We start from the raw sequence: 14,220 nt of genomic DNA on the forward strand, positions 1-14,220 counted from the left end.
GAGACAACAAGGTGCAGGGCTGGATGAACACAGCAGGCCAAGCAGCATCATAGGAGCAGAGAGGCTGACGTTTCGGGCCTAGACCCTTCATCAGAAAAGGGGGAGGGGGAGGGGGTTTTGAAATAAATAGGGAGAGAGTGGGAGGCGGATAGAAGAGGGATAGAGGAGAGGATAGGTGGAGAGGAAACAAACAGGTCGAAGAGGCGGGGATGGGGCCAGGAAAGGTGAGTGTAGGTAGGGAGTTAGGAAGGGGATAGGTCAGTCCAGGGAGGACGGACAGGTCAAGGGGGCGGATGAGGTTGGTCGGTAGGAGATGGAGGTGCGGCTTGCTGTCAGGATTTCATTTGCCTTTATTATCGTGTGTTGTACCCACTTTCTGTAATTCATTCACAAAGACACCTAGGTTCCTCTGCGCTGATGCACTTTGAATCAGTTTCCCATTTAAATAATAATTTGCCCTTTTACTTTCTAGCCAAAATGGACAACCTCACACTTATCCACATTAAACTCCGTCTACCAGATTCTAGCCCATTCTCTCAGTCTATCAATATCCATAAACTGTTTATGTCCTCATCACTTCCTGCTTTCCCAGCCAGTTTAGTATCATCCACAAACTTTGCTCTATTGTACTGTTTCCCTGCTTAAAGACCATTTATATAGATTATAAATAGTTGAGGTCCAAGAACTGAACCCTGCCGCACCTCACTACTTACAGTTCACCATCCAGAGAAGGACCCACTTATCCCAACCCTCTACTTTCTATCAGTCAGCCAATCCTCTATCTAAACAAATACTCTACCCTTAACTCCATGGGATCTAACCTTCTGGATCAGCCTTTTATGTGACACATCGTAAAATGTCTTCTTGAAGTCTAGATGTACCACATCCACCAGATCCCCAATTTTTACCTTGCTGGTTACATCCTCAAAGAACTCCAAGTTTATCAAGCACGACTTGCTCTTCATGACACAGGTGAATTGTGCTTGTGTTTCCAAGTGTTCAGTTATCTCCTCTTTTATGATTGACTCACAAGAGTCCTTATGAGAATCCTTTCATTCACTATTTTTTGAGCTGATCTGAACCATAATGCTACTGCAAGCCATGTTCTGCGTATCAGTTTGTGTGAGGGAACTAACTTTATATTTTAGTTGGTTTATTTGAAATGCCTTTTTTTGCTTAAGACCTGCGCATCTGTAAATATTCATTTCTGGCTACAGATTATGTGTAGATTTCAGCAAATTCCTTTGATGACTGAGAATTTGTCAGAAATAGAATGCACCAACCTTTCTTTTGTGCATGAATCATTTCCACCCAAAGGAATACGTTCAATAGAACAAGAGCATTAGATTGACAGATTCAGGAGGAAGACACCAAAACAAATACTTTGGACAGTACCTAAAGTTTAAATAACTGAGTTGATTTTTAAGTTACTTGTTCTGTAGCAGCTTAAAAATCCTTAATTACCACCCTTCATTTCCTCCTACAATTAACACATTAATTGCTCTGACCCTGAGGTTCCACATTGTTCATATTTGATGTGGATCCAATGCGCACAGTTTACAATACAAGATCAATCCAGTATTAGGCTACCATTGCTGAAAACTACAGAATAAGCGTAGTTGTCAGTATGAAATTAGGGTGAGCTACTGTGGTCAAGGTGGAATTCACTGTAAGAAATCAAAGAACAAGAATAAATTTAATAGTAATGAAACACAATGCTGATCAATACTGGCCAGTAGAAAGAAACATTAAAAGAATGATAAATGTGAGAGCTGCAAATCATAAAATAGTGGTTAAAAAGTAAGAACTGTTCCACACTTAATGAAAATCAATCTTGCAGAGTCAGAGGTCTGTTTCTGTAATCATGTTTTTATTTGGAAGTTTTAATTGCTATCCTTAAGCCCTTGACTCTTTATTCTGGTTCCATTCTGGCTTTGGCCCACTGCACAAGTGGCCTTGTCATTGTGTTTCCAGGATGTATTCAGCCATAGAGACACCAAAACACACTCTGACTGGCAATATCTGACATATGTCATCAGTTGTCCCTCTTTTCAAGGATGATATCCAGTAAGAGTCATAGGTTTCTGCCATGGATTTCCATGTGACTCACTAGCTGATTCCCAGCTCATGGATGTTTGGCCACATAGAGCAAGATTCTCCACAAGTTAGTCAGATCCAGAATACAGACCTTGTGTGTATATGACTGCACACACACCCTTTCAGCAAAGTCTGCTTGATAGCAGTTAGGAGCAGGGAACGATCACTTAGATTTTATCTTCTTCCTAGATCACTTCATTCATATCACTGAAACCAATTTCAGCACCGACTGCCAATATCTCTACTGTGATCAGTTAATTCAATATTGACCAACAATTGTTCAGGATCTGTATGTCTTAACTACTCAAAGTAAAATGCCAGTGAAACATCAGGTAAATTCAAATGTATTTCCTTGCATGCATTTTTAATGCAATTAATTTTATTGTTTAACAATGCACACGCAAAGAGTGCTTCTCATGACACTCATCCAAGCTTCAGAGCATACTACAAGTCATCCTCACCACTGACCAGAGTCCAATTTTCTCCAAGAAACAATATGCCAGATGCTTTTCCTGTGGACAGTAAATAGTAATATTGTGATTTGTACATGGAATCAGATTTTGTTTGTCTTATTTCTCAGAAGTTTAATAAATAGCATGTGGTCCAACCCTTTTCTATCGTATTCATTGACGATATGCTTTCTGACGGGAAAGTTTTCAAATTTCTTCTAAATCTGGTGGCTTTTTTTCCTTAAAATCCCAAACTGAACATTGGACTTAAAGTTCTCATATGTAACATTTTTGTTTCAGCTTTATCGCAATGGCGCAGGCACTGAAGAAGATCACAAGAAAATTGATGAATTGCACCAGCGATGTCTTAATGCAGAACGTTCAAAAGATGACCTCCAGATTAGTTTACAAACAACACAAAACAAAATCAAGAAACTTGAAATGAGGTAGAAATATCTCTTCCTTCTGCATTTATGTTACAATTCAATTTTTCATGGCAGTTCACTGTTTCTGATAATCTTTACAACATAGGAGGAGGCCATTCAGACCATCAAGTCCATGCCAGTTCTCTGTAAAGCAAAGTGTTCAGTCTCATCCACCTGTTTGGTCGTTGCAGTCCTGAAAATTTATTTCTGTCTAATGCGGATATAATTCCTTTGCAATTTTTGATTAACTCAACTTCCGTCACTTTCGTTGGCAATAGTTCCAGGTCACTAACACTCGCAACATTAAATAGTTCCTCCTCACAGAGCTACTACATCTCTTGCCTGTACCTTCAAACCTGTGAACCCAGTCCTTACACAATCAATGAATGGGAACAGCTTTTCTCTGCCCACGTTATCTAAACCTTTCATTGTCTTTTGCAGCTCATTCAAATCTTCGCTCAATCGCCTTTGCTCCAACTAGAAGAGCTACGGCATCTCCAAAGTAACCCTATAACTTCAATTCCTTATCCTTGCAACCATACTGTTAAATCTTGTCCTCACACTCTGAAGGACCCTCATACCCCTCCTAAAGTTTGGTGACCTGAACTGGACAGAATACCCTAGTTGTGGCCTAACCAGATGCTTCTGCAATCCAAATATCCAGTGCTTGCATAATACATAAGTTATAGCATTCACTCATTGAAGTGACCTTGCACTGAGAAAATATCAGTAATTTGCCCAAGAGCTTTTCATTTTTTGTAAATGTACTCCTATATGTTCATTAAGTGATGCCATCTCAGCCAACTCTCACCTCTGTATTTACTCATCCGATTAGAATGTTATTCGACTGCAACATGACTGAGATTAATTCAGTAACCTGAGGAACTGGACCTATACCTGCCAATCCAAAGTATTATTGGTTGTATAACACATTGATGCTAGTTTCACATTATTATCAGTTAAATTGCTTTTCTAATGTTGACTTCAAATAATACCATTTGTTTGCTTTTAAAGCAGTTTTATCCTTGACTGCAACTTGGGCCTTGAATCATTCAAGTTTTATTGATTGCAATTTATGATGATAGTTCAGAAATAAATATTTGTTACTGAATTCAAAGATTGCTGTACATCTTTTCTATCAAAACATGTAAGCTTTATTGAAGTTTCAGATGAATTTTCACTGAAATTTGGGCTGTAACTTGCATGTTTTTAAATGAACTGACCCTTGATCATAATTGATGTTAATGTAAAGATGACCCTGCCAACAAAATTAGGTTATGTGGATTGGCCTTGCTAAATTGGCCATATTGTCCAGGGATATGCAGGCCAGTTGGATTAACCATGGGAAATACAGGGTTACAGGGTTAGGGTGGGGGGGTGGGTCTGGGTAGGATGGTCTTCGGAGGGTCGGTGTGGATCCATGGGCCAAATGGCCAAATAAAATCACGTTTGATCTGATTGTGGCCTTAATGGCACCACCTTATCTGTTTCACTAATTCCTTGCCAATCAGAAACCTGTCTAACTCAGCCTTCAATATGTTCAATGACCATGCATCCACTGCTGCCTGTGGAAAAGAATTTCTAAGACTAATGACCCTTTCAGAGAAGAAGTTTTTCCTCATTGCCATCTTCACTGGGAAACTCCTTTCATTTAAACTCTGCCCCTGGTTCTGGATATCCCCACATGAGGCATTATCCTCTCGACACCTGTTATGATCCCTTCAGAATTTTACACATTTCAATAAGATCACTTCATTCTCTTAAACTCCCATGCATATAGAGACTCAATTTGCTCAACCCTTTTTCATAAGATAACCCCTATTCACTGAGCTGCTTCCAATGCAAGAATATTCTACTTTAAATAAGGAGATCAAACAATGCTGAGAAAAAAGAATGGAGTTTTAAAAATAGGCACTTAAAATCATTTAAAATCATATTCCATGCCTGTAAATATCGCAGAGATTGTGACCAATAATCAGGTCTGTTAAGATTAACTTTCCAATCTGTTCATTTTGTAGTTATGAGGAGGAAATGTCCCGTTACCAAGAAATGGTTCGAAAACTGCAGAGTAATCTGGAGTCTGTTCGTGGAGACTGTGACACCGTCAGTGAGGAGCTTCTGAGATTACAGAATGAGAATGAGCAACTTCGTAAAGAGATGGAAGAACAGAAGAAAACTCGTCTGGATATACAAAGAAAAGCCAGACAGCAGGTAGGAGAGTTTAAAAGAAGGGAAAATGCACCTTTTGGGCACTATATATATCCTTCATTGAGTGTTAGAAAAAGCATTAAGTCATCAAATTGATCTTAAATCTTCATGTAAATTGTTGGGAATATTTTCCATGGTACAATAATCTCTCTCACTGTCTATTCTAACTTTTCAACTCTCTTTAACTTACTCTATTTCTCTCTTTCTGTTGAATTCTCTCTGTATCCTATCCCACTCACCTTTCTCACTTTCTATCCTATATTTCTTTATCCTTGTTTTTCTCTCTTTATGCTGTCTCTAGCTACCTTTTTCATGTGCTGTCTATCCCAGCTTTATTTCACTATAACCTGTCTCTCTGTTAGTCCACCTTGCTATTCTATATCTATCCTATCTCTCTCGACCTTTTGTATATCTATCCCGGTTTGTCTGTCTGTCTCTCTCAATCTCTCTGTCCCTGTCATGGGGCTTGAAAGATCGAAACGTTTAATTGATTAGTACTTTTGATTGCTTCCATATTTTAGTGGGAAAAGTAGAAGCAATATGATTGAGATTTGTCAGTTTGTGTTTCAGAACTTTTCCTACATTTGAGGAATCAGCTTGGGCAACTTATTTATTGCACTGTACCCATCTCCTGTTACCCCAATATGTGCATGCCTTTGAATTGTATGTGTGGCTTCAAGCAGATGTATTCCCTCTACCTAGTGCCTCATGTACACAAGTTTCTGCATCACTGGGCAGAGATAAAAAATGGTTTGTAAAAAAGGAAATATGAGGAACCAGGAAATGACCGAGGAGTTAAATAAACACTTTGCATCAGTCTTCATGGTGGATGACGTTAATAATATTGCAAAAATACTAAATAATCAACACTCCGATGTTTGGTGGGGTATGTGGAGAGGTGGAATTAAACACACTAGCCGTCACTAGAGAAAAAGTGCTAAGAAACTAATGAGACTAAAAACCACAAGTTCCCTGAACCCGATGGTTTGTATTTAAGGATTTTAGAGGAAGTTGCTAGAGAGGTGGTAGATGCACTGGTGGTATTCTTCCACAACTCCTTACATTTGGGAAATGTCTCAGAGGATTGGAAAATTGCCAGTGTAACACTCTTGTTTATAAAAGTGTTAACTATAGACTAGTTAGCTCGACATTATAATTAGTAAAATGCCAACAGTTTATTATAAAGGATGCAATAGCTGGGCATTTAGATACACATAATAAGATCAAGCAGAGACAGTGTGATTTCACAAAGGGGAAATAATACCTGATAAATTTATTAAAGTTCTTTGAGGAGGTAACAAGCAGGATAGAGAAAGAAGAACCAGTGGATGTAATTACTTGGATTTCCAAAAGGTATTCAATATGGTACTGGATAGAAGGTTGATAAATAAGAAAATAAACTCATGGTATTGGGGTTGGTATGTTAACATTGAAAAAGGATTGGCTAACTAACAAAAGACAGAGAATTGGGATAAAAGGGGCATTTTCAGAATGGCAACTGTAACTGGTAGAATGCCAAAGCGATAGGTACTGGGGCTAGTTGCTTTAAAATATATTTAGAGAATTTGGATGATGGAAATAAATGTACCATTGCCAGGTTTGCAGATAAACAATAATAAGTGGGAGGCAAATAGTGAGGATGACATGAAGTCTACAAAGGGGTGCAGACAGGTTAAATGAGTGGACAAAACTTGGCAGGGGGGAATATCATGTGCAAAAATGTGAGTCATGTGCTTTGGCAGAAAGAATATAAGTGCTGAATATTATTTAAAAGGAGAAAGACTACAAAAAGCTACACCAGAGAGGGGTTTGCAGGTTAAAATTCATGAATCTCGAAAAGCTAGCATCCAAACTCAGTCTGTAAATAGGGAAGACAAGTGGAATGTTTGCCTTTATTTCAAAGGGAATGGAGTATAAAAATAAGGAGGTCTTGCTAAAACTACACAAGGCACTGGACAAGCACACCTGGAATATTGTGAACAGTTTTGATCCCCTTATCTATGGAAAGATATACTGACATTGGAGGTAGTCCAGAGAAGGTTCATGAGGTTGATCCTACAAGTGAAGTTTTCTTATGAGAGATTGAGTAGGTTGGGCCTGTGTTCATTGGCGTTTGAAATATAAGATTATTAGGGAGCTTGACAGGACAGATGTAGAAAGGTTGTTTCCCCATGTGGAAAAGTGTAGGAACAAAGATCATAATCTCAGAATAAAGGATCATCCATTTAATACAGGGGTCCTTGGAAGTTGGTGACTAGTGGAGTTCCACAAGGATCAGTGTTGGGACCACAACTGTTCATGTTAAAATACACAAACGATCTGGACAAAGGAACTGGAGGCATGGTTGTTAAGTTTACAGATGACACAAAGATAGGTAGAGGGACAGGTGTTGAGGAAGTGTGGAGGCTGCAGAAGGACCTGGACAGGTAGGAGACTGGGCAAAGAAGTGGCAGATGAAATACAATGTGGGAAAGTGTGTGGTTATGCACTTTGGTAGGAAGAATAGAGGCATAGATTGTTTTCTAAATGGGGAAAGGCTTCAGAAATCTGGAGCACAGAGGGACTTAGGAGCCCTAGTTTGGGATTCTTTTAAGGTTAACTTGCAGGTTCAGTTGGCAGTTAGGAAGGCAAATGCAATGTTAGCATTCATTTCAAGAGGGCTAGAATACAAGAGCAGGTATGTACTGCTAAAGCTGTATAAGGTTCTGGAATATTGTGAGCAGTTTTGGGCCCCATATCTAAGGAAGGATGTGCTGGCCTTGGAGAGGTCCAGAGGAAGTTCACAAGAATGATCCTAGGAATAAGGGGCTTGTCATATGAGGAGTAGTTGAAGGCTCTGGGTCTGTACATGATGGAGTTTAGAAGGATGGGGTTGGGGTATGTCATTGAAACTTACAGAATACTGAAAGGAATTGAGATGAGGAGGATTTTCTTCGGTCAGAGGGTGGTGAATCTGTGAAACTCATTGCAGCAGAAAGCTGTGGAAGCCAAGTTATTATCTTTAAGGCAGAGATAGGTAGATAGATTGGCTGAATGGCTTAGTTCAGCTCCTAAATCTAATGGTCTTGTGGACTACAGAGATGAGGACGATTTCTTTTTATCTCAGAGGGCAGTCAATCTGTGGAATTCTTTACTGCAGAAGGCTGTTGATTCTGTTAAGTATCATATATATTCAAAGCTGAGAAATGCAGATTTTTAATCATTAAGAATTAAGGGTTATGGAGAAAAGGCAAGATAGTAGAGTTGAGGATTATCAGATCAGCCATGATCTCATTGAAGGTTGGAAGAGACTTGATGGGCTGAATGGCCAACTTCTGGAATTTAGAATTAGATTTTATTGTCACGTACTCAAGGTACAAAACCTTAGGTACAAAGCAGAAAAATAAAGAAATAAAGTTAAAAGTTCAACAGTCTTTCTTAAATGCTTAGCCATGCTGGGCTCGCACTCTCTACAAGGGCTCAATCTCCTCCGCTTTGGCCCACTCTTTGGGAGACCCCAGGCTGCCTGCTCTCTACATCTTGTGGTTTTATGGGTTGTGACCTACACTTTGAGTCGTCCTCCACGTGTATTACTCGGCCAACCCTAGTATGGCTGAGAATCTCGCACTTGATCTGACAAAGGACTGTAAATTGAGTTTAAACCGCAGGAGAAAAAAAGAGGATCATTGAGTGAAATAGGATGTTCGAAGCTGCAGGGCAGTCTGTTCAGTTTGGAGAATCTTAAGGAGCGGGTTGTAACCTCTTGAGGCATTCAGAAGAATAAATCTATATTTTTTTGATAGAGTTGGATCACAACAATGATGTACTGTAGGCTGATGTACCTTGCAGCAGCCAACACATCTGACTTTTACTGGCTGCTACAACCTGCCAGCCCCTATTTGGATGCAACCCAAGTTCAAAGGTGCTTGTCCTGCCTAAAGGTTTACACAGAAGCACTGTCAGATTAATTCACACTTGTATAAAACGGATCGCCTAACTTAAACAGTGGTAAGGAGCAGGAATTGGAGTTGTTGGCAATACAAAAATTAATATCATGCACAGCTTGGGCATCTGCATGCAAGCAAAACTAGAGTAAAACATATTCATAGTTCCCAAGTTTCACTTTATTTAGGTAGCAACCCTGGAACATGAGTTGTCCCTAAAAGAACATGGGTTTGAAATCCAGCTAAGAGAACTAGAGGATGCCAATCGGAATTCAACCAGTGAGCTGAAACGTTTATTAACAGCACAGCAAAAAGCAACCAATCGGTGGAGAGATGAAGCCAGAAAACTAACTGAAACCTTCGAGGCTAAACAGAACAAACTGAAGTAAGTGAACATAGCTGTAAGAGGCAGGGATGCTCAACCAGAGGTTTTGCAGCCCCCAGAGGACCTTGAGAAGGGTTTAAGGGGTCATCCAAAAATAGCCAAAATATATGCAAAGCCTCCTTCCTCTGCAATCTACCTACGCCTCTCTGTCATTTTCTAATTAATATTTAAACACTGCTTGACCATTTGATTCAACCAATATGCAGTAAATGAGCTTTTCCACACACAATGGCACAAGACGATTTGCAGACCATCATTATACCCATCATCTTGGCTTTGATTTGGTGCCTTTTCCCTTAACCTGCAAGTCGTTCCCTTGGCCAGCACCAGCAACAAGTTTCACAGAAATTCAAACTATGATAACACATATTTGCATGTAATTATACAGCTAATTTCTATCCTGAAAAAAAATTATCTTGTAACCATAAATTTCTATCTTTTCTGCAACTTGTAGAAATAAGTTTTCATAATTTTGAAAACCTTAAGTAGACATAGAGTCATAGAGTTGCACAGCACGGAAACAGATGCTTCAGTACATATTGTCCATGCCGATCAGATATCCTAAATTAATCCAGTCCCAATTGCCAGCATTTGGCACATATCCCTCTAAACCCTTCCTAGTCATATGCCCATCAGACGTCTTTTAAATGTTGTAATTGGACCAACCTCCACCACTTCCTCTGGCAGTTCATTCCATACACACACTCTTCACATGACACGTTTTCCCAATTAATGTTCTTCATTCCATTGAAGAATGCCCGAACTATTCAAGCCATCTGTAAATAAACTGATTGTACTCTTTCCGTAACTCCTAATATTTTTATAATGCGGTACCCAGAACTATACAATATTCTCCCCTACAACATAACCAATTGCTTATACAAATTTAATACTTATTTCCTTACTTTTGTACTTAATGTTCTCCATATGAAACTTAGAATCACATTTTTGTGCCCTGGCATCTGCACTTTCACTTTGTTGTGGGATTCTTAGATCTTTCTGATCCTGCACAGTTATAATATTCTAACTTCATGGGAAAATAAAGAACAGGCAAGGCTACTAAAAGTAACCAGAAGCTGAACTTTATTTTTTTGCTGAAAATAAAAATATACTCCTGGCTATATTTATTTTATGCTTCTCTGCAAGATTTCAGAGGTTCTGTAATGGTTATAATTGACTTTTTCCAAGTAATGTGTGTAATGTTGATTATAACCCCAAATAATAGTTTAAATATGCCAAGAATGACCACATTTCTGAAATAATTTCCTAACAAAGTACTTTTTCCATCTTTCTTTCTTCTTTGCTTACAGGACTGAACTAACCCGACAGAAACAGCGTTGCCAGGAGTTAGTTTGCCAGATGGAGCTTACACATGAGAAAATAACAGAGGTAAGATAATTGCCCTCAATGATCTCGATCATCACTCTAACTTGTAGTCTATTTGTTTTATATTATCATTGGTGCACATTTATTGCTGAAGTTTGAAAATGAACTTGCACTTCACCACCTTCCAGTTACTAAATCCACACTTGTCTTGGAGAATTATCTTTCATATGTTTGACAAATTCAAATATATGTTGCCCGCTTGAATGTGAAGGTACAGCTAAAAAATTTGATTCTGAAAAATAGTCATTATAAGAAACTGTATAAAGTATTATAGAGTTTGCTATATAGATTTCCTAACCATTGACTGTACCCTTATTCATTCCTTTGTTTGTTTTATAGCATTGAAAACATCAGTGTGAAAATAATTCTGAGTTTGTACCATTTGACTGTTTGTTTATAGTTGAGACATGTAAGAAAAACATGTAATTGACAGGTTTAAACCTGAGTTGCAAATTTCATTTCATGCATCCATATGGCATGGATGACTGTTATATAAGATTGGTATTCAAATCATACTTATATTAGACGTGAATCTGGTGGTGTAAAACATAGGAACGGGGGGTGGGCTATTCAGTCTGCTCTGCCGTTCAAGGTCATGGCTGATTGAGTTCTCTATGCCAGTTTCCTGCACTATCTCCATGTTCGTAATGTAATTGGTTTCCAAAAACCTATTGATTTCTGTCTTGAATCTGCTCACTGATAAAGCTACCACAGCCATCTGGAAGGGCTTTGACAGATTCACCAACACTCCTCATCTCAGTCTTAACTGGCCTGAGATTATGTTCCCCAGTTCTCAAATCATCTGGGAGAAACATCCTACCCATATCCGCCTTGTCACACCCTGCAAGAATTTTATAATTTTCACTGAAATCACTCTTGTTCATCAAAACTCTAGAGAATACCGACCCAGTTTCTTCAATGCTTCCTCTTAATGCAATGCTTTTATGCCAGAGATCAATCCGGTGAAGCTCTGTATACTTCCTTAGATAGCAACATCAAAACAGCACAAAGTACTCCAGGTACAATCTCAGCTCGTAGCAAGATATCTTTATTTCTATGCTCATTTCCCCTCAAAATGAATGCCAACATGCTGTTTGTCTTTTTAATTGCTTTCTCAACCTGCATGCTAGAGTTTTGAGATGCATAAGTTGGGACACCCAGATCTCGTTGGACACTTGCACTTCTAATCTGTCACCTATTTAAGAAATATTCAACCTTTCTGTTTTTCCTACCAATGTGATCAACTCCATGCTTATTTATAACATATTCCACCTGCCGTGTTCTAGCCTATTCACCGAGCCTGTCATATTCTCTTCAAGTCTCCTTGCCTTCTCCTCACAACTTGGCTGTGGTAGCTTTATCAGTGAGCAGATTCAAGACAGAAATCAATAGGTTTTTGGCATCATTAGCAAACTTGGAAATATTACAGTTGATCTTCTCAGCTAAATTGAAATACATTTTGATCAGTTGTGGACCGAGGACCAATACCTGCTGTACCCCACTAATAACAGCCTGCCATTGTGAGAATTATCTATTTATTCCTACTCTCTGCTTTCTGTTCATTAACAATGCATTGTAAGAGATTGCTCCAATCTCATGCACTCTAATTTTATTTATTAATTTCCTATGTGGGACCTTATCAAAAGCTTCTGAGAATCCAAATATACCATTGGTTATCCTTTTACCTAGCTACAAGTAATAGTTTCATCAGAAAATCCAACTAGTTCATCAAACATGCTTTTCCTTCATAAATCCATACTGACTCTGCCCAATCTTGCCTTTCTTTTTTTAAATGTTCAGTTTATACATTGTTTATAATAGGTTCTAATATTTTCCGTACAATGACCATTAAGCTAACAGTTCCGTAGATGTTGATTCTCCGTCATCCTCCTTTCTTAAATAGTGGGGTTATGTTTGCTACCTTATAGTCAGCAAGAACGTTTCCAAAATCTGTTAGAATTACGAAGGATATCCATCAATGCATTCATCATCTCTATTTCTACTTCCTTAAACACTTTGGGACGAAATTCATTTTGTCCAAAAGATTTATCAACCCTCAATCCAGCTAATTTTTCAAGTACTCCTCCTTTGCTAACTTATTCTTTTTAGCTCTTCAGTTACCCAAGTCCCTTTGTTGTTGAGTATTTCTAGAAGATTTCCTGTATCTTCTTCCATAAAGACAGACATTTAGTTTCTCTGCTAAATTCCTGTTGTTTACTATAAATTCTTCTGTTTTCATCTGTATTTGGTCAAATTTATCCTTGGTAATCTTTTTCTGATCACATATTGATAAAGCTTTTACGCTTTGACTATATGTGCCTCACTGGGTTGCATTCATTTTCTCATTTCCCTTTCCTTAACAGTTTCAAGGCCCTCCTTTACTAGGTCTTTAATTGCTCCCAGTCTTCAGGTTTACCACTATTTTTGATCTGACGAAATCTTTAACTTCTTTTCTTAAACGAGGTTAATTCACCTTTCCTTTGGATGTTTATGGCTTAGAGAAATGTATTTCCATTGTTGACCTTGTCTATCTAAAAGCAAAGCTTTGTATATTTTCCTAATCAGCTTAACCAACTAGCCCCGCACACCCACCTAGTTTCCTTTGCTCAAGTTTAAGACACTGGATTGTGTTGCATTTAAACTTCATATACAGTTTTATCAAATGATGGTCACTACTGTATATGGTCAAGTAAAAGTCGATCTCATGTAAAAGCCGACCCCCTATGTTTGGCCAAAAGATCTGGAATTTTCCGTATATCTCATGTAAAAGTCGATCCGAGTTCTCCACAGATAACAGATCAACATTTGTGAGTCATGGTATTATCCTGTACATAAACATTATGATGAGGAAATTAATTTTTTTCAGTTATTATGTTTGTTAATGTAGAATTCACACCTACATTAGGTTACGGATTTCTTAAGTTCACTATTGAACGAACATTATAATTAGTATAATTAGCATTCACTTTTTATGTTTGGCCTTCCCACTCCGGGTCTCCATCCCGCTGGGCATCCCACCCCGCTCCGGGTCTCCATCCCGCTGGTTGTCCCACTCCAGGTCTCCATCCTGCTAGCTGTTCCACTCTGGGTCTCCATCCCACTGGCCAACCCGCTCCGCTCCGGGTCTCCGTCCCGCTCCGCTCCGGGACTCCGACCCGCTCCGTTCCGGGTCTCCGTCCCGCTGGTCGTCCCACTCCAGGTCTCCATCCCATTGGCCATCCCACTCTGCTCCAGGTCTCCATCCTGCTAGCCGTTCCGCTCCGGGTCTCCATCCCACTGGCCGTCCCGCTCCGTTCCAGATCTCCATCCCGCTGGTCGTCCCACTCCAGGTCTCCATCCCGCTGGCC

At 39.2% G+C, this 14,220-nt stretch overlaps 1 protein-coding gene across 1 annotated transcript in view; it reads left to right on the plus strand.

Moving 5' to 3' along the window:
• sclt1 (sodium channel and clathrin linker 1) overlaps window positions 1-14,220 on the plus strand; it is an 88,602-nt gene that overhangs the window by 60,562 nt on the left and 13,820 nt on the right. The window contains exons 17-20 of the mRNA XM_048596596.1: window positions 2,847-2,992; window positions 4,990-5,182; window positions 9,291-9,487; window positions 10,798-10,876. Of these exons, the coding sequence (XP_048452553.1) occupies window positions 2,847-2,992; window positions 4,990-5,182; window positions 9,291-9,487; window positions 10,798-10,876 (615 nt within the window). The remainder of the gene's footprint in view (window positions 1-2,846; window positions 2,993-4,989; window positions 5,183-9,290; window positions 9,488-10,797; window positions 10,877-14,220) is intronic.

This window comes from Rhincodon typus, chromosome 1 (assembly GCF_021869965.1).
Source record: "Rhincodon typus isolate 14 chromosome 1, sRhiTyp1.1, whole genome shotgun sequence".
Classification (NCBI taxonomy): Eukaryota; Metazoa; Chordata; class Chondrichthyes; order Orectolobiformes; family Rhincodontidae; genus Rhincodon; species Rhincodon typus.